This window comes from Heptranchias perlo, chromosome 13 (genome assembly GCF_035084215.1).
Source record: "Heptranchias perlo isolate sHepPer1 chromosome 13, sHepPer1.hap1, whole genome shotgun sequence".
Classification (NCBI taxonomy): domain Eukaryota; kingdom Metazoa; phylum Chordata; class Chondrichthyes; order Hexanchiformes; family Hexanchidae; genus Heptranchias; species Heptranchias perlo.
In genome coordinates this window covers 65,177,721-65,201,119 of record NC_090337.1, presented here as the reverse complement: position 1 = coordinate 65,201,119, position 23,399 = coordinate 65,177,721, and the positions used below count along the sequence as shown (strand labels likewise).

General features: G+C 48.3%; 1 protein-coding gene across 1 annotated transcript in view; it reads left to right on the top strand.

The window, feature by feature from the left end:
* Positions 1-23,399, top strand: part of LOC137331665 (unconventional myosin-VIIa-like) — a 252,700-nt gene that overhangs the window by 184,437 nt on the left and 44,864 nt on the right. The window contains exons 44-46 of the mRNA XM_067995609.1: positions 446-552; positions 4,304-4,489; positions 17,104-17,220. Of these exons, the coding sequence (XP_067851710.1) occupies positions 446-552; positions 4,304-4,489; positions 17,104-17,220 (410 nt within the window). The remainder of the gene's footprint in view (positions 1-445; positions 553-4,303; positions 4,490-17,103; positions 17,221-23,399) is intronic.

Below are 23,399 nucleotides of genomic sequence, written 5' to 3'. Positions count from 1 at the left end.
GGTCGGGGGAGGGAGGGCAGTGGGAGGGTCGGGGGAGGGAGGGCAGTGGGAGGGTCGGGGGATGGAGGGCAGTGGGAGGGTCGGGGGAGGGAGGGCAGTGGAAGGGTCGGGGGAGGGAGGGCAGTGGGAGGGTCGGGGGAGGGAGGGCAGTGGGAGGGTCGGGGGAGGGAGGGCAGTGGGAGGGTCGGGGGATGGAGGGCAGTGGGAGGGTCGGGGGATGGAGGGCAGTGGGAGGGTCGGGGGAGGGAGGGCAGTGGGAGAGTCGGGGGAGGGAGGGCAGGGGGAGGGTCGGGGGAGGGACCAGCAGCACCATGAATTGCCGCACTGACCTCTGTGCCCGATTCTGCCGAACGAGAAGCAGAGCCTCACAGAACTTACCTAAGGTGTATAAAGATGACGTCTACTTCCCTCTGGATTAATGTTATACTTTGCTGTCATTTTGTAGGCATGTCAGTCTCGGTGACGCACCAGGTGCTGTTCATGAGGAAACTGTGGCTCAATGTCTTTCCCGGCAGAGACCTCAAAGCAGATGTAGTGTTCCATTACCCACAGGTGAGTGACTGACCCTGTGTACAGGAGAGTGACTGACCCTGTCTACAGGTGAGTGACTGACCCTGTGTACAGGTGAGTGACTGACCCTGTGTACAGGTGAGTGACTGACCCTGTGTACAGGAGAGTGACTGACCCTGTCTACAGGAGAGTGACTGACCCTGTCTACAGGTGAGTGACTGACCCTGTGTACAGGTGAGTGACTGACCCTGTCTACAGGTGAGTGACTGACCCTGTCTACAGGTGAGTGACTGACCCTGTGTACAGGTGAGTGACTGACCCTGTCTACAGGTGAGTGACTGACCCTGTGTACAGGTGAGTGACTGACCCTGTGTACAGGAGAGTGACTGACCCTGTCTACAGGAGAGTGACTGACCCTGTCTACAGGTGAGTGACTGACCCTGTCTACAGGTGAGTGACTGACCCTGTGTACAGGTGAGTGACTGACCCTGTGTACAGGTGAGTGACTGACCCTGTCTACAGGTGAGTGGCTGACCCTGTGTACAGGTGAGTGACTGACCCTGTGTACAGGAGAGTGACTGACCCTGTCTACAGGAGAGTGACTGACCATGTCTACAGGAGAGTGACTGACCCTGTCTACAGGAGAGTGACTGAACCTGTGTACAGGTGAGTGACTGACCCTGTGTACAGGTGAGTGACTGACCCTGTGTACAGGTGAGTGACTGACCCTGTGTACAGGAGAGTGACTGACCCTGTCTACAGGAGAGTGACTGACCCTGTCTACAGGAGAGTGACTGACCCTGTCTACAGGTGAGTGACTGAACCTGTCTACAGGAGAGTGACTGACCCTGTCTACAGGAGAGTGACTAACCCTGTGTACAGGTGAGTGACTGACCCTGTGTACAGGTGAGTGACTGACCCTGTCTACAGGAGAGTGACTCACCCTGTCTACAGGTGAGTGACTGACCCTGTGTACAGGTGAGTGACTGACCCTGTCTACAGGAGAGTGACTGACCCTGTGTACAGGTGAGTGACTGACCCTGTGTACAGGTGAGTGACTGACCCTGTCTACAGGTGAGTGACTGACCCTGTCTACAGGTGAGTGACTGACCCTGTGTACAGGTGAGTGACTGACCCTGTGTACAGGAGAGTGACTGACCCTGTCTACAGGAGAGTGACTGACCCTGTCTACAGGTGAGTGACTGACCCTGTCTACAGGTGAGTGACTGACCCTGTGTACAGGTGAGTGACTGACCCTGTGTACAGGTGAGTGACTGACCCTGTCTACAGGTGAGTGACTGACCCTGTGTACAGGTGAGTGACTGACCCTGTGTACAGGAGAGTGACTGACCCTGTGTACAGGAGAGTGACTGACCCTGTGTACAGGTGAGTGACTGACCCTGTCTACAGGAGAGTGACTGACCCTGTCTACAGGAGAGTGACTGACCCTGTCTACAGGAGAGTGACTGAACCTGTGTACAGGTGAGTGACTGACCCTGTGTACAGGTGAGTGACTGACCCTGTGTACAGGTGAGTGACTGACCCTGTGTACAGGAGAGTGACTGACCCTGTCTACAGGAGAGTGACTGACCCTGTCTACAGGAGAGTGACTGACCCTGTCTACAGGTGAGTGACTGAACCTGTCTACAGGAGAGTGACTGACCCTGTCTACAGGAGAGTGACTAACCCTGTGTACAGGTGAGTGACTGACCCTGTGTACAGGTGAGTGACTGACCCTGTCTACAGGAGAGTGACTCACCCTGTCTACAGGTGAGTGACTGACCCTGTGTACAGGTGAGTGACTGACCCTGTCTACAGGAGAGTGACTGACCCTGTGTACAGGTGAGTGACTGACCCTGTGTACAGGTGAGTGACTGACCCTGTGTACAGGTGAGTGACTGACCCTGTCTACAGGTGAGTGACTGACCCTGTCTACAGGTGAGTGACTGACCCTGTGTACAGGTGAGTGACTGACCCTGTGTACAGGTGAGTGACTGACCCTGTGTACAGGTGAGTGACTGACCCTGTGTACAGGAGAGTGACTGACCCTGTGTACAGGAGAGTGACTGACCCTGTGTACAGGAGAGTGACTGACCCTGTGTACAGGTGAGTGACTGACCCTGTCTACAGGAGAGTGACTGACCCTGTCTACAGGAGAGTGACAGAACCTGTGTACAGGTGAGTGACTGACCCTGTGTACAGGTGAGTGACTGACCCTGTGTACAGGTGAGTGACTGACCCTGTGTACAGGAGAGTGACTGACCCTGTCTACAGGAGAGTGACTGACCCTGTCTACAGGAGAGTGACTGACCCTGTCTACAGGTGAGTGACTGACCCTGTGTACAGGTGAGTGACTGATCCTGTCTACAGGAGAGTGACTGACCCTGTCTACAGGAGAGTGACTGACCCTGTGTACAGGTGAGTGACTGACCCTGTGTACAGGTGAGTGACTGACCCTGTCTACAGGAGAGTGACTCACCCTGTCTACAGGTGAGTGACTGACCCTGTGTACAGGTGAGTGACTGACCCTGTCTACAGGAGAGTGACTGACCCTGTGTACAGGTGAGTGACTGACCCTGTGTACAGGTGAGTGACTGACCCTGTGTACAGGAGAGTGACCGGTGAGCGTAGGTGAGTGACCGGTGAGCGTAGGTGAGTAGTCACTGTTATAATATAGAGAAACGTGGCAGCCAATCTGCACAGTAAATGACCAGATACGTTGTTTTAGATGTTGGTTAATGGATAAATATTGGCCAGGACACCAGGGAGAACTCCCCTGTTCTTCTTCAAATACTGCAATGGGATCTTTTTCATCCACCTGAGAGAGCAGATGGTTCCTCGGTTTAATGCCTCATATGAAAGATGGCACCTCCGACAGTGCAGCACTCAGTGCAGCACTGAAGTGTCAAATCTCTGGAGTGGGACTTGAACCCATGACCTTCTGACAGTGCTACCACTGAGCTAAGTCTGGCACCTGTGACCAAGGTGATGGTCAATTTTCGCCGTACACTTGAGGAACCTTCCTGGCCTACATGGCTCAGTATGACATGGGATGGTACATTTGTCCACTAAGTCACTGGACCATCTACACAGCAGCCAGGCTAAGTGACCAGCACGCCCTGCAGACTCTGGATATTGAGATGATGCTGAAGTTTAACAATAGACTCATAAGGATGGCTCTTGTGAGGACAGAGGAGGAGCTGGACTATTTGATTAGACACCCATGTTGCTGACCAGAAGTTCAAAACGTCTATACTGAGTGAAAGATATCTTCTCCTGCAATGCCTTCATGAGTAAAGCTACCTCCAGGTGTGGCACTGGTCACACCGGCCAGACGGTCCCTGCTTCAATCCTTGGTCTGTGCTGAGTCAGGGGCAGCAGTAAGAGTGCTCTAATTGGCCATTGCACCCGTGTGCTGCGGATGGGGAAAAATTGCCAGGGTTCCCACTTATGATCACTGTTCAATGACCCATGCTGGAAAGTGTGCAAGTTGAGGCATTGAATGGCAATGGGCTTGGCCTCAATCCTTCTGATGGTCAAATTGCCTTCATGTCAAGGTGTGCAGAATGTGTGTTTGGCTGAATGGGTTGCTGTGACCCGCGGAATGTACCTCAACTTGAGTCAGCATCTTTAGAAGAGAGGGAGCAAGAATAGGCCAAGTGTCACCAATGCTCCACGAAGGAGAATTGAGGAGGAGTCCTTTCATTCACTCTGGTAATTAAACATCTTGTACCGGCCATTAGTTTAGGTCGCACCAGATAGTTTATGATCTTCTTCTCTTCTCGATCCCAAGGAGTTACCGAAGTATTTGCGAGGTTACCACCAGTGCCCGAAGGAAGATGCTGTTCAGATTGCTGCATTCATTTACAAAGTGAAGTTCAGTGACGACAAGTCCCAGTTTGTCAATATTCCCAAAATGCTGAAAGATCTGGTTCCTGTGGACATGGTTCGGATGATGTCATCTGAGGAATGGAAGAAGGTAATTAAGAGTGATCTGTCTATTTGTTTCTATTAGATACATTGATAGATAGCTAGGGGATCATTAAACCTATGGATGTGCAGGGCAAGAGGAAGGGGCAAATTGGGATGCCAATGTGTCAATTGCTATTGACGTGGAATCAGCGAGTTGGGGAAAGCTTCATTACCTTACTGCAGTAACACAGAGCTACCGTTACAAGAAAAGGATTTCCCATTGTCCAACTCACTGTCTCATCTCAAACCACCATTGACCAACTGGGAGGGTTTTACACACCATAGTTACTTAGTTCTGACCCCAGCCTCCATTATCCCAACAAATGCAGTGTCTGTTGATCATTCAGACCATCACATCCATTGCAATTTGCTTCTGCACCCAAAATCATAAAAACTGAAGCTAGAATCTGCTAGTGGCTCACCTATTACGCAGGGTCCTGTTAAGGTAACTGGATAGGGAAGGACTGCTGTAGGTGAAAACAAGGCCTTTAAAAAAGGACATTCGGAGTATTTTGGAGCTGCTACAAAGGTGGATTATGTTGTAGTGCAGCATGAGGTTAAGAAGGTCATTAGTGACATGAAGTGAGATGAGTGGGTGGTTATAATCCAGAAAGGTATACAATTACACAAAAATAATCCAAAATGATTGTTCTGTTGGCTAAGGTCTTTATTCCATGGGCTAATGCCCATGATTGGCAAGTGCAGCGCTCTCCAAAAAACACATGTAGCATCCTCAGTCTGGAGAGAGTATTACACTGATCGGCATCTGACCCAAGAGGCAATAGTAAGGGCCCTTCTGCATGGTGGTTGGAAAAGTCAGTGCAGTGAATTGCATAGGCAGAAGGCTTTAATGAACGAGATCCCTGGGAGGAAGTAGATTCCACATTGTGTTGTCTAGCCAATGATAGGCAGGTGTGAATTGTATCCATGCAAGTTTCTAATAGCTGCACTAGACTGGAGGGAGGGTTAGCAAAGGAGATCAGTGTCAGCAGATCAGTGTCACAAGTTCAGGAGAGGGGAAACTGCGATGGTCCTGCAGATCAACAACAACAACAACCTGCATTTATATAGCACCTTTAAAGTCGTAAAACGTCCCAAGAGGCTTCACTGTAGCGTTATCAAACAAAATTTGACGCTGAGCCACATAAGGAGATCTTAGGACAGGTGACCAAAAGCTTGGTCAAAGAGGTGGGTTTTAAGGAGGATCTTAAAGGAGGAGAGAGAGGCGGAGAGGTTTAGGGAGGGAATTCCAGAGCTTAGAGCCGAGGCAGCTGAAGGCTCAGCCGCCAATGGTGGAGCAAATAAAATTGGGGATGTGCAAGAGGCAAGAATTGGAGGAGTGCAGAGATCTCGGAGGTTGTAGGGCTGGAGGAGGTTACAGAGACAGGGAGGGGCGAGGCCATGGAGGGATTTGAAAACAAGGATGGGAATTTTAAAATCGAGGTGTTCCTGGACCGGGAGCCAATTTAGGTCAACGAGCACAGGGGTGATGGGTAAACGGGACTTGGTTCGAGATACGAAATGGGCAGCAGAGTTTTGGATCAGCTCAAGTTTATGCAAAAATTCCAGGTCTTGTCACTACGATTCCACGACATTCGCACTTTCCGCCAGCAGGGGGAGCCTGAATCTCTTAAAGGCAGGCTGTGTCTCTGACGACCTGCCAAAATCTCTTAAAGGTAGCCAGTATCTGTTATTTGCTAAAATTGGCATCTTATATCCGCAGGGGAGGGGACAGGGGACAGGGTGGGGGGGGTGCATGAGGCCCTCCAGACGTATGCTCAAAAGGCAGTGGGAGGCAGCGGGGGATGAAGTCAATGCCAGGCGCATAGCACCACGAACATGGATACAGTGCAGGAAGAAGTTCAATGCTTTGACACGAGTGGTCAAGGTGAGTGAGGTCAACTGTCAAGTGGCATCTCCTACCAACTGCACCACTAGCCGCATCCACTGCACCACACACTACACCCTCATCACCCACCTACCAACAAACTCTTTCCATCAGTACTCAACTCTTCCAGTCAGATGCTTCCTCTCACCCTCACACATTACCACTGTTGAAAGCCACACACCTGCAACTCACAAGCTACACACACTGGCAGCTATTCAACCATGACAGGCACATCACCCAGACACACGTCCTGCTTTCTTGCAGGAGAAGGTGGCACACAACAGGAGGCAGCAAGTGGCAGTGGCATTCAGCCCCTCGAGCCTGTTCCGTCATTCAATGAGATCATGGTTGATCTGTGACCTAACTCCATATACCCGCTTTAGCCCTATGTCCCTTAATACCCTTGGTTCACAGAAATATATCAATCTCAGATTTAAAATTCACAATTGAGCTAGCATCAACTGCAGTTTGCAGAAGAGCGTTCCAAACTTCTCCCACCCTTTGAATGTAGAAGTGCTTCCTAACTTCACGCCTGCACGTCCTGGCTCTAAATGTTAGGTTATGTCCCCTTGTCGTAGTGTTCAAGCATTGGAGACCTCCAAAAACAGTTACAAATGCATCAGCAGCCAGAAGCAATAATCCAGCAAATAATCTGTAAATCCTGCATGGTCCCTTTAAAAGCGCTGGTGGGCGGGTCCTCCATGCACTCTAAGACATGTTCAGATGGTCAGGATAAATAGCGTTGAGTGGAGCATTAAGTCCCAAAATGGTGTCTATCACTTTAAATCAGTGTTGCACACTGATCGAACGCATATTCTCCTTACTTTACATGCTACCGTTCATTATTTGTGCATGCGCTAAACCCTTTACCAAGTCGGTGTCCAACGCACGTCATGCTAGGAGCGTTCGTGCGCATCCAAGACACCATCTTGGATGTTCGGGAGGCCGCGTAGCGCCGAAACAACGGGCGCTAGATTTCTCGCCCTTTCTGCTTTTCTATTCTTCCTACCAAAGTGGATAATTTCACATTTCCCCACATTATACTCCATTTGACACCTTCTCACCCACTCACTTAACCTGTCTATATCCTTTTGTAGACTCTTTGCATCCACCTCACAGCTTACTTTCCCACCTAGCTTTGTATCGTCAGCAAACCTGGATACATTACACTCGGTCCCTTCATCTAAGTCATTGATAAATATTGTAAACAGCTGAGGCCTTGTGGCACCCCACTAGTTATAGCCTGCCAACCCGAAAATAACCTGTTTATTCCTACTCTCTGTTTTCTGTCCGTTAACCAATCCTCAATCCATGCTAATTTATTACCCCCAATCCCATGAGCCCTTATCTTGTGTAACAACCTTTTGTGTGGCATCTTATCGAATGCCTTTTGAAAATCCAAATTGAAGTCAATGGGAATCGGGGAAAACTCTCCAGTGGCTGGAGTCATAACTAACACAAAGGAAGATGGTAGTGGTTGTTAAGCCAATCATCTCAGCCCCAGGACATTGCTGCAGGAGTTCCTCAGGGCAGTGTCCTAGGCCCAACCATCTTCAGCTGCTTCATCAATGACCTTCCCTCCATCATAAGGTCAGAAATGGGGATGTTCGCTGATGACTGCACAGTGTTCAGTTCCATTCGCAACCCCTCAGATAATGAAGCAGTCCGTGCCTGCATGCAGCGAGACCTGGACAACATCCAGGCTTGGGCTGATGACTGGCAAGTAACATTCGCACCAGACAAGTGCCAGGCAATGACCATCTCCAATAAGAGAAAGTCTAATCACCTCCCCTTGACATTCAACGCCATTACCATCACAGAATTCCCCACCATCAACATCCTGGGGTCACCATTGTCCAGAAACTTAACTGGACCAGCCATATAAATACTGTGGCTACAAGAGCAGGTCAGAGGCTGGGTATTCTGCGGCGAGTGACTCACCTCCTGACTCCCCAACGCCTTTCCACCATCTACAAGGCACAAGTCAGGAGTGTGATGGAATACTCTCCACTTGCCTGGATGAGTGCAGCTCCAACAACACTCAAGAAGCTCGACACCATCCAGGACAAAGCAGCCCGCTTGATTGGCACCCCATCCACCACCCTAAACATTCACTCCCTTCACCACCGGCGCACTGTGGCTGCAGTGTGTACCATCTACAGGATGCACTGCAGCAACTCACCAAGGCTTCTTCAAAAGCACCTCCCAAACCCATGACCTCTACCACCTAGAAGGACAAGGGCAGCAGGCACATGGGAACACCACCACCTGCACGTTCCCCTCCAAGTCACACCCCATCCTGACTTGGAAATATATCGCCGTTCCTTCATCATCGCTGGGTCAAAATCCTGGAACTCCCTTCCTAACAGCACTGTGGGAGAACCTTCACCACATGGACTGCAGCGGTTCAAGAAGGTGGCTCACCACCACCTTCTCAAGGGCAATTAGAGATGGGCAATAAATGCTGGCCTTGCCAGCAACGCCCACATCCCATGAACGAATCACAAAAAATACTACCTCCACTGGTTCTCCCTTATCTACCCTGCTAGTTACACCCTCAAAAAACTCTAATAGATTTGTCAAACATGATTTCCCTTTCATAAAACTGTGTTGACTCTACCTAATCATATTATGATTTTCTAAGTGCCCTGTTATTACGTCCTTAATAATAGATTCTAGAATTTTCCCTACCACTGATGTCAGGCTAACTGGCCTATAGTTCCCTGTTTTCTCTCTCCCCTCCTTTCTTGAATAGCAGGGTTGTATTTGCTACCCTCCAATCCATGGGGACCGTTCTAGAATCTAGGGAATTCTGGACGATCAGAACCAAAGCATCCACTATCTCTGCAGCCACCTCCTTTAGAACCCTCGGATGTAGGCCATCAGGTCCAGGGGATTTGTTGACTTTGAATCCCATTAATTTCTCCAGTACTTTTTCTTTACTAATATTAATTACTTTAAGTTCTTCACTCTCATTAGACCCTTGGTTCCCCACTATTTCCGGGATGTTTTTTGTGTCTTCTACTGTGAAGACAGATCCAAAATATTTGTTTAACGTCTCTGCCATTTCCTTTTCCCCCATTATAATTCCTCCTGTCTCTGCCTCTAAGGGACCCACGTTTACTTTCACTAATCTCTTCCTTTTTATATACTTGTAGAAGTTCTCACAATCTGTTTTTATATTTCTTGCTAGTTTACACTCATTCTATTTTCTCCCTCAATCAATTTCTTGGTCATCCTTTGCTGATTTCTAAAACCCTCTCAATCCTCAGGCTTACTACTCTTCTTGGCAACATTGTAAGCCTTTTTTAATCTAATACTATCTTTTGCTTCTCTAGTTAGCCACGGTTGGATCACTTTTCCCGTGGAGTTTTTATTCCTCAAGGGAATGTATATTCGTTGAGAATTATGAATTATTTCTTTAAATGTTCGCCATTGCTTATCTACCATCATATCTTTAATCTAATTTCCCAATCTACCTTAGCCAACTCGCCCCCCCACATACCTAAGTAATTGGCTTTGCTTAAATTTAAGTCCCTAGTTTCGGACTTAACTACATCACTCCCAAACTCATTATGAAATTCTATCATATTATGATCCCTCTTCCCCAGAGTATCCTTAACTATAAGATTACTAATTAACCCTGTCTCTGACACAATACTAGATCTAAAATAGCTTGTTCCCTAGTTGGTTCCTTGATATATTGTTCTAGAAAACTGTCTTGTTGGGTGGCCAGCAGTTTGGTGAGAATAGGGTCGAGGGAGCAGGAGGTGGGTCTCAGAGTCAAGATGAGGGCGTGAGGGGAGATAGGAGAGAAACTAGAAAAAGATGCGAGTTGTGGAAGTTTGACTTGGTGGGCCAGGGGAAGGGAGGGAAGCGGCAAAGGCAACTGAACAGATGGTCTCAATCTTAGTGACAAAGAAGTCCATGAGCTCCTCGCACTTGCTTTTGGAGGTGAGGGTGGAGGGGGCATGGGAGAGGGGTTTAAGAAGACGGTTCTTTACTCTGTAGTGGAGAAGAGAAGCCAGGAGTTATCTTTGCATTCCAGAATGATCCTGAAAAAGTGAGCAGTTTTGGCAGAGGAGAGCAGGACCTGAGAGCTTTACATGATCCAGCTAAATTTGGCGATGAAAGGTTAAACCAGTTGTCCGCCATAAACATTCAAGTCTGCTTCCCTTGGACTTAAGCAGCTGGGTACAGTAGCATGGTGGTTATGTTACTGGACTAGTAATCCAGAGGCCTGGACTAATAATCTGGAGACATGAGTTCAAATCCTGCCATTGCAGCTGGGGAATTTGAATTCAATTAATTAAATGAAATCTGGAATTAAAAAAAAAACTAGTACCAGTAATGGTGGCCATGAAACTAGCAGATTGTCGTAAAAACCCATCTGATTCACTAATGACCTTTAGGGAAGGAAACCTGCCGTCCTTACCCAGCCTGACCTATATGTGACTCCAGACCCACAACAATGTGGTTGATTCTTAATCACCCTCTGAAATGGCCTAACAAGCCACTCAGTTGTACAATCTCGCTACAAAAAGTCATAATAAGAATAAAAATAGACCACTAGGCACGGGACACGACAAAGGCAAACTAAGCCCAGTTGACCCTCCAAAGTCCTCCACATTAACATCTGGGGACTTGTGCCAAAATTGGGAGAGCTGTCCCACAAACTAGCCTGACGTAGCCATACTCACAGAATCGTACCTTTTAGCCAACGTCCCAGACTCTTCCATCACCATCCCTGGGTATGTCCTGTCCCACCGGCAGGACAGATCCACCAGAGGTGGCGGTACAGTGATATACAGTCAGGAGGGAGTGGCCCTGGGAGTCCTCAACATTGACTCCGGACCTCATGAAATCTCATGGCATCAGGTCAAACATGGGCAAGGAAACCTCCTGCTGATTACCACCTACCGCCATCCCTCAGCTGATGAATCAGTCCTCCTCCATGTTGAGCACCACTTGGAGGAAGCACTGAGGGTAGCAAGGGCACAGAATGTACTCTGGGTGGGGGACTTCAATGTCCATCACCAAGAGTGGCTCGGTAGCACCACTACTGACCGAGCTGGCCGAGTCCTGAAGGACATAGCTGTCTGACTGGGCCTGCGGCAGGTGGTGAGCGAACCAACACGAGGGAGAAACCTACTTGACCTCGTCCTCACCAATCTACCTGTCGCAAATGCATCTGTCCATGACAGTATTGGTAGGAGTGACCACCGCACAGTCCTCGTGGAGACGAAGTCCCGTCTTCGCACTGAGGACACCATCCAACGTGTTGTGTGGCACTACCACTGTGCTAAATGGGATAGATTAAGAACAGATCTAGCAGCTCAAAACTGGGCATCCATGAGGCGCTGTGGGCCATCAGCAGCAGCAGAATTGTATTCCAGCACAATCTGTAACCTCATGGCTTGGCATATTCCTCACTCTACCATTACCAACAAGCCAGGGGATCAACCCTGGTTCAATGAGGAGTGTAGAAGAGCATGCCAGGAGCAGCACCAGGCGTACCTAAAAATGAGGTGCCAACCTGGTGAAGCTACAACTCAAGACTACATGCATACGAAACAGTGGAAGCCACATGCTATAGACAGAGCTAAGCGATTCCACAACCAACGGATCAGATCAAAGCTCTGCAGTCCTGCTACATCCAGTCGTGAATGGTGGTGGACAATTAAACAACTAACGGGAGGAGGAGGCTCTGTGAACTTACCCATCCTCAATGATTGTAGAGTCCAGCACATGAGTGCAAAAGACAAGGCTGAAGTGTTTGCAACCATCTTCAGCCAGAAGTGCCGAGTGGATGATCCATCTCAGCCTCCTCCCGATATCCCCACCATCACAGAAACCAGTCTTCAGCCAATTCGATTCACTCCACGTGATATCAAGAAACGGCTGAATGCACTGGATACAGCAAAGGCTATGGGCCCCGACAACATCCCGGCTGTAGTGCTGAAGACTTGTGCTCCAGAACTAGCTGCGCCTCTAGCCAAACTGTTCCAATACAGCTACAACACTGGCATCTACCCGACAATGTGGAAAATTGCCCAGGTATGTCCCGTCCGCAAAAAGCAGGACAAATCCAATCCGTCCAATTACCGCCCCATCAGTCTACTCTCAATCATCAGCAAAGTGATGGAAGGTGTCGTCGACAGTGCTATCAAGCGGCACTTACTCATCAATAACCAGCTCACCAATGCTCAGTTTGGGTTCCGCCAGGACCACTCGGCTCCAGACCTCATTACAGCCTTGGTCCAAACATGGACAAAGAGCTGAATTCCAGAGGTGAGGTGCGAGTGACTGCCCTTGACATCAAGGCAGCATTTGACCGAGTGTGGCACCAAGGAGCCCTAGTAAAATTGAAGTCATTGGGAATCAGGGGGAAAACTCTCCAGTGGCTGGAGTCATACCTAGCACAAAGGAAGATGGTAGTGGTTGTTGGAGGCCAATCATCTCAGCTCCAGGACATTGCTGCAGGAGTTCCTCAGGGCAGTGTCCCAGGCCCAACCATCTTCAGCTGCTTCATCAATGACCTTCCCTCCATCATAAGGTCAGAAATGGGGATGTTCGCTGATGATTGCACAGTGTTCAGTTCCATTCGCAACCCCTCAGATAATGAAGCAGTCCGTGCCCGCATGCAGCGAGACCTGGACAACATCCAGGCTTGGGCTGATAAGTGGCAAGTAACATTCGCCCCAGACAAGTGCCAGGCAATGACCATCTCCAACAAGAGAGAGTCTAACCACCTCCGCTTGACATTCAACGGCATTACCATCGCCGAATCCCCCACCATCAACATCCTGGGGGTCACCATTGACCAGAAACTTAACTGGACCAGCCACATAAATACTGTGACTACAGAGCAGGTCAGAGGCTGGGTATTCTGTGGCTAGTGACTCACCTCCTGACTCCCCAAAGCCTTTCCACCATCTATAAGGCACAAGTCAGGAGTGTGATGGAATACTCTCCCCTTGCCTGGATGAGTGCAGCTCCAGTAACACTCAAGAAACTTGACACCATCTAGGACAAAGCAGCCCGCTTGATTGGCACCCCATCCACCGCCCTAAACGTTCACTCCCTTCACCACCAGCACACTGTGGCTGCAGTGTGTACCATCCACAGGATGCACTGCAGCAACTCGCCAAGGCTTCTTCGACAGCACCTCCCAAACCCGCGACCTCTACCACCTAGAAGGACAAGAGCAGCAGGCACATGGGAACAACACCACCTGCACGTTCCCCTCCAAGTCACACACCATCCCGACTTGGAAATATATCGCTGTTCCTTCATCTTCGCTGGTTCAAAATCCTGGAACTCCCTTCCTAACAGCACTGTGGGAGAACCGTCACCACACGGACTGCAGCGGTTCAAGAAGGGCAATTATGGATGGGCAATAAATGCCGGCCTTGCCAGCGATGCCATGGTCCACATCCCATGAACGAATAAAAAAAAAGATGTGGACCATACCAGAGGGAATGACCAGGGTGAGAGAGAGTAATGGTTTTAATGTGGACAAAGGTATCAAAGGTGGAGGTGAGGGTGTGATTGAGTAGATCATAAGCTGCAGAAATATTGTGATGAATGAAGGACCAAAGGCTGGACAGCTGGGAATTTGTAAGTGACTTGGGGGAGAGTTTATTTTCCAGGGGCGTCACAGAATGAAGTGGGGTTGGGAGGGGGAAGGGGGATGTGAGTGGAAATGGATACAAGGAAGTGATCAGAGATGGCCTTATCTGTGATTGACACAATGGGAGTAGAGAAACCACTTGAGATGGCAAGGTCGAGGGGGTGGCCATGCACATGGGTAGGTGAGTTTATATGGATGGAGAGATTATGGGAGGATAGGAGGGCAATGAACTCAAAGGAGAGGGAGCATGATGAGTTGAGATGAAGATTGAACTCACCGAGAATGAGAAGTCGCTTGGAGCCACAAATTCAAGAGAGGCGAAGGGTGTGGTTGCAGACCCCTGTCTGTTGGCGCGGACCCCCGTCTGTGGATGCAAACCCCAGTCTGTGGGTGCAAAGCCCCATCTGTGGGAGCGGACCCCACTCTGTGAATGCAAACCCCAGTCTGTGGGTGCGGTGCCCCGTCTGTGGGTGGGGACCCCAGTCTGTGGGAGCGGACCCCCCCGTCTGTGGATGCAAACCCCAGTCTGTGGGTGCGGAGCCCCGTCTGTGGATGCAAACCCCAGTCTGTGGGTGCGGTGCCCCGTCTGTGGATGCAAACCCCAGTCTGTGGGTGCGGACCCCCGTCTGTGGGTGTGGACCCCCAGTCTGTGGGTGCGGACCCCAGTCTGTGGATGCAAACCCCAGTCTATGGGTGCGGTGCCCCGTTTGTGGATGCAAACCCCAGTCTGTGGGTGCGGACCCCCGTCTGTGGGTGTGGACCCCCAGTCTGTGGGTGCGGACCCCCGTCTGTGGGTGCGGACCCCCAGTCTGTGGGTGCGGACCCCCGTCTGTGGGTTCGGACCCCCGTCTGTGGGTGGGGACCCCAGTCTGTGGGAGCGGAGCCCCGTCTGTGGGTGGGGACCCCAGTCTGTGGGAGCGGACCCCCCCGTCTGTGGATGCAAACCCCAGTCTGTGGGTGCGGAGCCCCGTCTGTGGATGCAAACCCCAGTCTGTGGGTGCGGTGCCCCGTCTGTGGATGCAAACCCCAGTCTGTGGGTGCGGACCCCCGTCTGTGGGTGTGGACCCCCAGTCTGTGGGTGCGGACCCCAGTCTGTGGATGCAAACCCCAGTCTATGGGTGCGGTGCCCCGTTTGTGGATGCAAACCCCAGTCTGTGGGTGCGGACCCCCGTCTGTGGGTGCGGACCCCCGTCTGTGGGTGCGGACCCCCAGTCTGTGGGTGCGGACCCCCGTCTGTGGGTGCGGACCCCCGTCTGTGGGTGGGGACCCCAGTCTGTGGGAGCGGAGCCCCGTCTGTGGGTGGGGACCCCAGTCTGTGGGAGCGGACCCCCCCGTCTGTGGATGCAAACCCCAGTCTGTGGGTGCGGAGCCCCGTCTGTGGATGCAAACCCCAGTCTGTGGGTGCGGTGCCCCGTCTGTGGATGCAAACCCCAGTCTGTGGGTGCGGACCCCCGTCTGTGGGTGTGGACCCCAGTCTGTGGATGCAAACCCCAGTCTATGGGTGCGGTGCCCCGTTTGTGGATGCAAACCCCAGTCTGTGGGTGCGGACCCCCGTCTGTGGGTGTGGACCCCCAGTCTGTGGGTGCGGACCCCCGTCTGTGGGTGCGGACCCCCAGTCTGTGGGTGCGGACCCCCGTCTGTGGGTGCGGACCCCCGTCTGTGGGTGCGGACCCCAGTCTGTGGGAGCGGAGCCCCGTCTGTGGGTGGGGACCCCAGTCTGTGGGAGCGGACCCCCCGTCTGTGGATGCAAACCCCAGTCTGTGGGTGCGGTGCCCCGTCTGTGGATGCAAACCCCAGTCTGTGGGTGCGGACCCCCGTCTGTGGATGCAAACCCCAGTCTATGGGTGCGGTGCCCCGTTTGTGGATGCAAACCCCAGTCTGTGGGTGCGGACCCCCGTCTGTGGGTGTGGACCCCCAGTCTGTGGGTGCGGACCCCCGTCTGTGGGTGCGGACCCCCGTCTGTGGGTGCGGACCCCCGTCTGTGGGTGCGGACCCCAGTTTGTGGGCGCGGACCCTCCCACACCTCCTTCCCCTACTGCAATAGCTAAGTGAGTTCCCAGGATTTCCACTGCCTCCTCCTCCTTCGGCTGTCCCTCCTCCTGTAGCCCGTCTTTCTCGGGAATTGGGCACAATCTTTTACTGCTTGTTATATGCGGTCACAGACCGTTAAATCTGACATCTGTTTGACAACAATAATGGAATTCCCACAGACATGGTAAGGGTTCAATGGCCATGCAAACATTGCAGGATTGCTGCATCATTTAATTGTCTTCTGTACTCTGGTGTCACTACGGATGATTTAGTGCACGGAGTGATAGCCTTGGATTTGTGAATTTACCTTAGGGTAAATAATGGTTGCCAGTAACAACAGCACGCACTTACCTTTGCTGACCTTGTGAGGTCATTAAATCTCATCCTGTATTGGAGTGGGGTTGTTGGGTTAGGGAGTTGCCACTCACGGTGGCAGTTGGCTTATCCCGGAGAGCAGACCAGCGTCCTAAACCAGCAAAAGCTCCATTGACGTTTTCCTCTACAGCAGTGGGTTACCATGTCAGAAGTGAACATCTGTCTTCAAGATTCAATGTATGTAGAGAATTAGCTCAGGGAGAAGCACTTTATTGTTTTGACATATGCAAGAGACTAGTAGAGTTTGTAAATTATTCTAACATACACGGTTTTGCACTGAATTCTGTTAATTTTCCCATTCAATGTTTGATAAATTGTTGGTTTATAGCCTCTCTCAGTCTGACATAGAGTATTTTTGGTTTACTTACCCAAAAGAGAGGAATCACCTGGAACAAGTAACACATTCTAATAAGATGAGGTACAGTGGCAAGGGCTTTCTGTTCAGGCCTCTGTTTACCTTAATATTGGGCAGGTAAAGGCACACTCCAGGTCATAAGGGACATGAGATCCACTTATGGGATTGGTTGGTGACCCGGAACTCAAGTACAATATCCAAAGCCCAAAAATGCAGCAAGATTGAATACAAGCTGTCAACACACCCTCTGGATAGAAAGGTAATTCTGCCTCTCAGAACATCTCAAGGGGCCTTTTCATGTGACTCTTGACCACCGCCCCTGTTTGAATTCCCTCCCAGGCTATTGTGGCGGCGTACAACAAGCACGCAGGGAAGACAACAGAAGAAGTGAAGCTGGCCTTCCTCAAACTGCTGTACCGGTGGCCCACCTTTGGATCTGCCTTTTTTGAAGTGAAGGTACAGTGCTGCCAAGGAGTGATTTGTAGCCATGGATTACAATGTGTTCGTCCAGTGCCAGTGTTACTGAGTCCATTACTGAATGATCTATATTTATTACTGACTGAACTACATTTATTACTGACTGATCTATATTTGTTACTGATCGATCTATATTTGTTACTGATCGATCTATATTTATTACTGACCGATCTATATTTATTACTGACAACTATATTTGTGACTGACTGATTTATTACCTACAGAACTATATTTATTACTGACTGATTTATTACTGACTGAACTATATTTATTACTGACTGAACTCTATTTATTACTAACAGAGCTATATTTATCACTGACTGATCTATATTTATTACTAATTGAACTATATATATTACTGACTGAACTATATTTGATACTGACCGATCCACATTTATTACTGACTGATTTATTACTGACTGAACTATATTTATTACTGACTGATCTGTATTTATTACTGACTGAACTATATTTATTACTAACTGAACTATATTTATTACTGACTGATCTATATTTATTACTGACTGATCTATATTTATTACTGATTGAACTATATTTATTACTGACTGATCTGTATTTATTACTGACTGAACTATATTTATTACTGACTGAACTACATTTATTACTGACTGATCTATATTTGTTACTGATCGATCTATATTTGTTACTGATCGATCTATATTTCTTACTGACCGATCTATATTTATTACTGACAACTATATTTGTGACTGACTGATTTATTACTGACAGAACTATATTTATTACTGACTGATTTATTACTGACTGATCTATATTTATTACTGATCGATCTATATTTATTACTGATCGATCTATATTTGTTACTGATCGATCTATATTTGTTACTGATCGATCTATATTTATTACTGACTGATCTATATTTATTACTGACAACTATATTTGTGACTGACTGATTTATTACTGACAGAACTATATTTATTACTGACTGATTTATTACTGACTGAACTATATTTATTACTGACTGAACTCTATTTATTACTAACAGAGCTATATTTATCACTGACTGATCTATATTTATTACTAATTGAACTATATATATTACTGACTGAACTATATTTGATACTGACTGATTTATTACTGACTGAACTATATTTATTACTGACTGAACTATATTTATTACTGACTGATCTATATTTATTACTGATTGAACTATATTTATTACTGACTGATCTGTATTTATTACTGACTGAACTATATTTATTACTGACTGATTTATTACTGACAACTATATTTATTTCTGACTGAACTATATTTATTACTAACTGAACTATATTTATTTCTGACTGAACACTATTACTGACTGATCTATATTTATTACTGATTGAACTATATTTATTACTGACTGATCTGTATTTATTACTGACTGAACTATATTTATTACTGACTGAACTACATTTATTACTGACTGATCTATATTTGTTACTGATTGATCTATATTTGTTACTGATCGATCTATATTTAATACTGACCGATCTATATTTATTACTGACAACTATATTTGTGACTGACTGATTTATTACTGACAGAACTATATTTATTACTGACTGATTTATTACTGACTGATCTATATTTATTACTGATCGATCTATATTTGTTACTGATCGATCTATATTTGTTACTGATCGATCTATATTTATTACTGACCGATCTATATTTATTACTGACAACTATATTTGTGACTGACTGATTTATTACTGACAGAACTATATTTATTACTGACTGATTTATTACTGACTGAACTATATTTATTACTGACTGAACTCTATTTATTACTAACAGAGCTATATTTATCACTGACTGATCTATATTTATTACTAATTGAACTATATATATTACTGACTGAACTATATTTGATACTGACCGATCCGCATTTATTACTGACTGATTTATTACTGACTGAACTATATTTATTACTGACTGAACTATATTTATTACTGACTGATCTATATTTATTACTGATTGAACTATATTTATTACTGACTGATCTGTATTTATTACTGACTGAACTATATTTATTACTGACTGATCTATATTTATTACTGATTGAACTATATTTATTACTGACTGATCTGTATTTATTACTGACTGAACTATATTTATTACTGATTGAACTATATTTATTACTGACTGATCTGTATTTATTACTGATTGAACTATATTTATTACTGACTGATCTGTATTTATTACTGACTGAACTATATTTATTACTGACTGATCTATATTTATTACTGATTGAACTATATTTATTACTGACTGATCTGTATTTATTACTGACTGAACTATATTTATTACTGACTGATTTATTACTGACAACTATATTTATTTCTGACTGAACTATATTTATTACTAATGGAGCTATATTTATTACTGACTGAACTATATTTATTACTGACTGAACTATATTTGATACTGACTGATCTGTATTTATTACTGACTGAACTATATTTATTACTGACTGATTTATTACTGACAACTATATTTATTTCTGACTGAACTATATTTATTACTAACGGAGCTATATTTATTACTGACTGAACTATATTTATTACTGACTGAACTATATTTGATACTGACTGATCTGTATTTATTACTGACTGAACTATATTTATTACTGACTGATTTATTACTGACTGAACTATATTTATTACTGACTGATTTATTACTGACTGAACTATATTTATTACTGACTGATTTATTACTGACTGAACTATATTTATTACTGACTGAACTATATTTATTACTGACTGATTTATTACTGACTGAACTATATTTATTACTGACTGATTTATTACTGACTGAACTATATTTATTACTGACTGAACTATATTTATTACTGACTGATTTATTACTGACTGAACTATATTTATTACTGACTGAACTATATTTATTACTGACAACTATATTTGTTCCTGACTGATCTATATTTGTTACTGAATCTTGGGGGCATTTTAAACAGGTTTCGAGCAGATGGGAGATGGGTCGGATGTGAAACGTGTTCACTGGCCTAAGTTTCAGGCCTCATTTAACTGTCGCCGGTCTGCTTCTTGCCTGGAACGGGGGTGGCCCGGGGGGTGGGGGGACATTCAAGGGGCAACGCAACAGCCAGCAAGGGAAGATCGGGCAGGCAGCCCTTAGCCCTTCCTTTACCTGAAGGGCCTCTTGTTCCTTCCCACCAGCTGCCGACCTGCTTCAGCCTGGCGGGGAAGCTCCACTCAGGACTCGGTTAAACTGCCACCGGTGCTCTATTGACGTTATGAGACCCTGATTATTGTTTATGCAAGAGGCTCCTGTCAGAGTCCAGCGGCATTGAAATCAGAGATTGGTGGGAGAGGAGTGGAAAATGCATTTGTACTGCTCGCTGGCTGAGTTCTCGCCCAGCGGGGAGCGTTCTGATTCTCCCCTCAGTGTTATTCGGTCAGTTAGTGTCATTGGGGTTGAAATTCACTGCCTTTGACTGGCATTAACTGAGCGGTAGATAGCGTCGGTAGCCTCGCTGGCGGCCCCCCAACTGGATCTCGGAGGCCTCGATCAGTGGAGGCCAAATTTAAATGGGGCCTCGTCACCGCTGGTCCGGGAGGCTGACCAGCTCATTCTACCAGCCGTTCACCCAAACATCAAAATCCACCCCACTCTCATTGGGCCTGTTAGTTGTTCAATCTCTTAATGTGATTGAATCTGTTATACAGGCCCTGGAATTTCCTGGAAAGTTTTGGCGTAACTATGGTGATGTTGTGCCGTTTTATTTCTGAGGAAATTCGCACGTAACTGATTTACACAATTTATGCTGAAACGTTATGCGTGAATTCCCTCAGCCGTTCGCACTGCTTCTGGAACGTCCACCGGTACCCTCTGCCGCTCATTTACATAGCCCCGCCCTCTTGCAAAAGGCCAGCTCACGCGAGTTTACACGCGTAATGCGCTGGTGTAGATCCGCGCTCCAAAATTGAGGTGCAGCACAGCCTGAAATCACCTGACCTCAGCCCAACTGAGATTGCTGGAGTTTGCGATTTGGTCAAACTTTTCTGACTGAAACCGACGCCGTCCTTGGTGCTGTCAGTCGCAGTGCTCCCGTATTTTTCCGGATCCCCGCCCTCATCCCCGATCCATGTTCAGAAGGACTAAGCAGCTGGAATGGCCTTCCCGATGGGCAGTCCCCTGTTCTGCATAATAATGGAAGAGGAGCAGCAGAGACGAGAGGCTCTGAGAGTGAGGCACCACTCGCACAGCAAGGCCGTTGCGGGGATAATCCCCGGATCTGCTCCAGCTCCTGCTCCTGCTCCTGCTCCTGTTCCTGTTCCTGCTCCTGATAATGCTCCTGCTCCTGTTCCTGCTCCTGATAATGCTCCTGTTCCTGTTCCTGCTCCTGCTCCTATTCCTGCTCCTGGAGCTGCTCCTGCTCCTGCTCCTGCTCTTGTTCCTGCTCCTGATAATGCTCCTGCGCCTGTTCCTGTTCCTGCTCCTGCTCCTGGAGCTGTTCCTGCTCCTGTTCCTGTTCCTGTTCCTGCTCCTGCTCCTGGAGCTGTTCCTGTTCCTGATAATGCTCCTGTTCCTGCTCCTGATAATGCTCCTGTTCCTGCTCCTGTTCCTGCTCCTGCTCCTGCTCCTGGAGCTGCTCCTGTTCCTGCTCCTGGAGCTGCTCCTGTTCCTGCTCCTGGAGCTGCTCCTGCTCCTGCTCTTGCTCCTGATACTGCTCCTGCTCCTGGAGCTGCTCCAGTTCCTGTTCCTGCTCCTGCTTCTGTTCCTGCTCCTGTTCCTGCTCCTGCTCCTGCACCTGTTCCTGCTCCTGCTCCTGGAGCTGCTCCTGTTCCTGTTCCTACTCCTGTTCCGGTACCTGCTCCTGTTCCTGTTCCTCTTCCTACTCCTGTTCCTGCTCCTGCTCCTGATCCTGCTCCTGCTCCTGATACTGCTCCAGCTCATGTTCCTGGAGCTGCTCCTGTTCTGGCTCCTGCTCCTGCTCCTGGAGCTGCTCCTGCTCTTGTTCCTGCTCCTGTTCCTCTTCCTACTCCTGTTCCTGCTCCTGCTCCTGATCCTGCTCTTGTTCCTGCTCCTGCTCCTGGAGCTGTTCCTGTTCCTGTTCCTGCTCCTGCTCCTGTTCCTGTTCCTGCTCCTGATACTGCTTCTGTTCCTGCTCCTGGAGCTGCTCCTGTTCCTGTTCCTGCTCCTGCTCCGGTTCCTATTCCTGCTCCTGATACTGCTCCTGTTCCTGCTCCTGATACTGCTCCTGCTCCTGATAATGCTCCTGCTCCTGTTCCTGCTCCTGCTCCTGTTTGTGCTCCTGATACTGCTCCTGTTCCTGCTCCTGATACTGCTTCTGCTCCTGCTCCCGGAGCTGCTCCTGTTCCTGCTCCTGCTCTTGCTCCTGTTCCTGTTCCTGCTCATGCTCCTGTTCCTGTTCCTGTTCCTGTTCCTGTTCCTGCTCCTGCTCCTGCTCCTGTTCCTGCTCCGGTTCCTGCTCCTGCTCCTTTTCCTGCTCCTGGAGCTGTTCCTGCTCCTGATAATGCTCCTGTTCCTGTTCCTGCTCCTGATAATGCTCCTGCTCCTGTTCCTGCTCCTGACAATGCTCCTGTTCCTGTTCCTGCTCCTGCTCCTGTTCCTGCTCCTGCTCCTGCTCCTATTCCTGCTCCTGGAGCTGCTCCTGCTCTTGTTCCTGCTCCTGATAATGCTCCTGCTCCTGCTCCTGTTCCTTTTCCTGTTACTGGAGCTGTTCCTGCTCCTGATAATGCTCCTGTTCCTGTTCCTGCTCCTGATAATGCTCCTGCTCCTGTTCCTGCTCCTGATAATGCTCCTGTTCCTGTTCCTGCTCCTGCTCCTATTCCTGCTCCTGGAGCTGCTCCTGCTCTTGTTCCTGCTCCTGATAATGCTCCTGCTCCTGTTCCTGTTCCTGCTCCTGCTTCTGGAGCTGTTCCTGCTCCTGATAATGCTCCTGCTCCTGCTCCTGCTCCTGATAATGCTCCTGCTCCTGTTCCTGCTCCTGATAATGCTCCTGTTCCTGCTCCTGATAATGCTCCTGCTCCTGCTCCTGTTCCTGCTCCTGCTCCTGTTCCTGTTCCTGCTCCTGCTCCTGATACTGCTCCTGCTCCTGTTCCTGCTCCTCTTCCTGCTCCTGCTCCTGTTCCTGC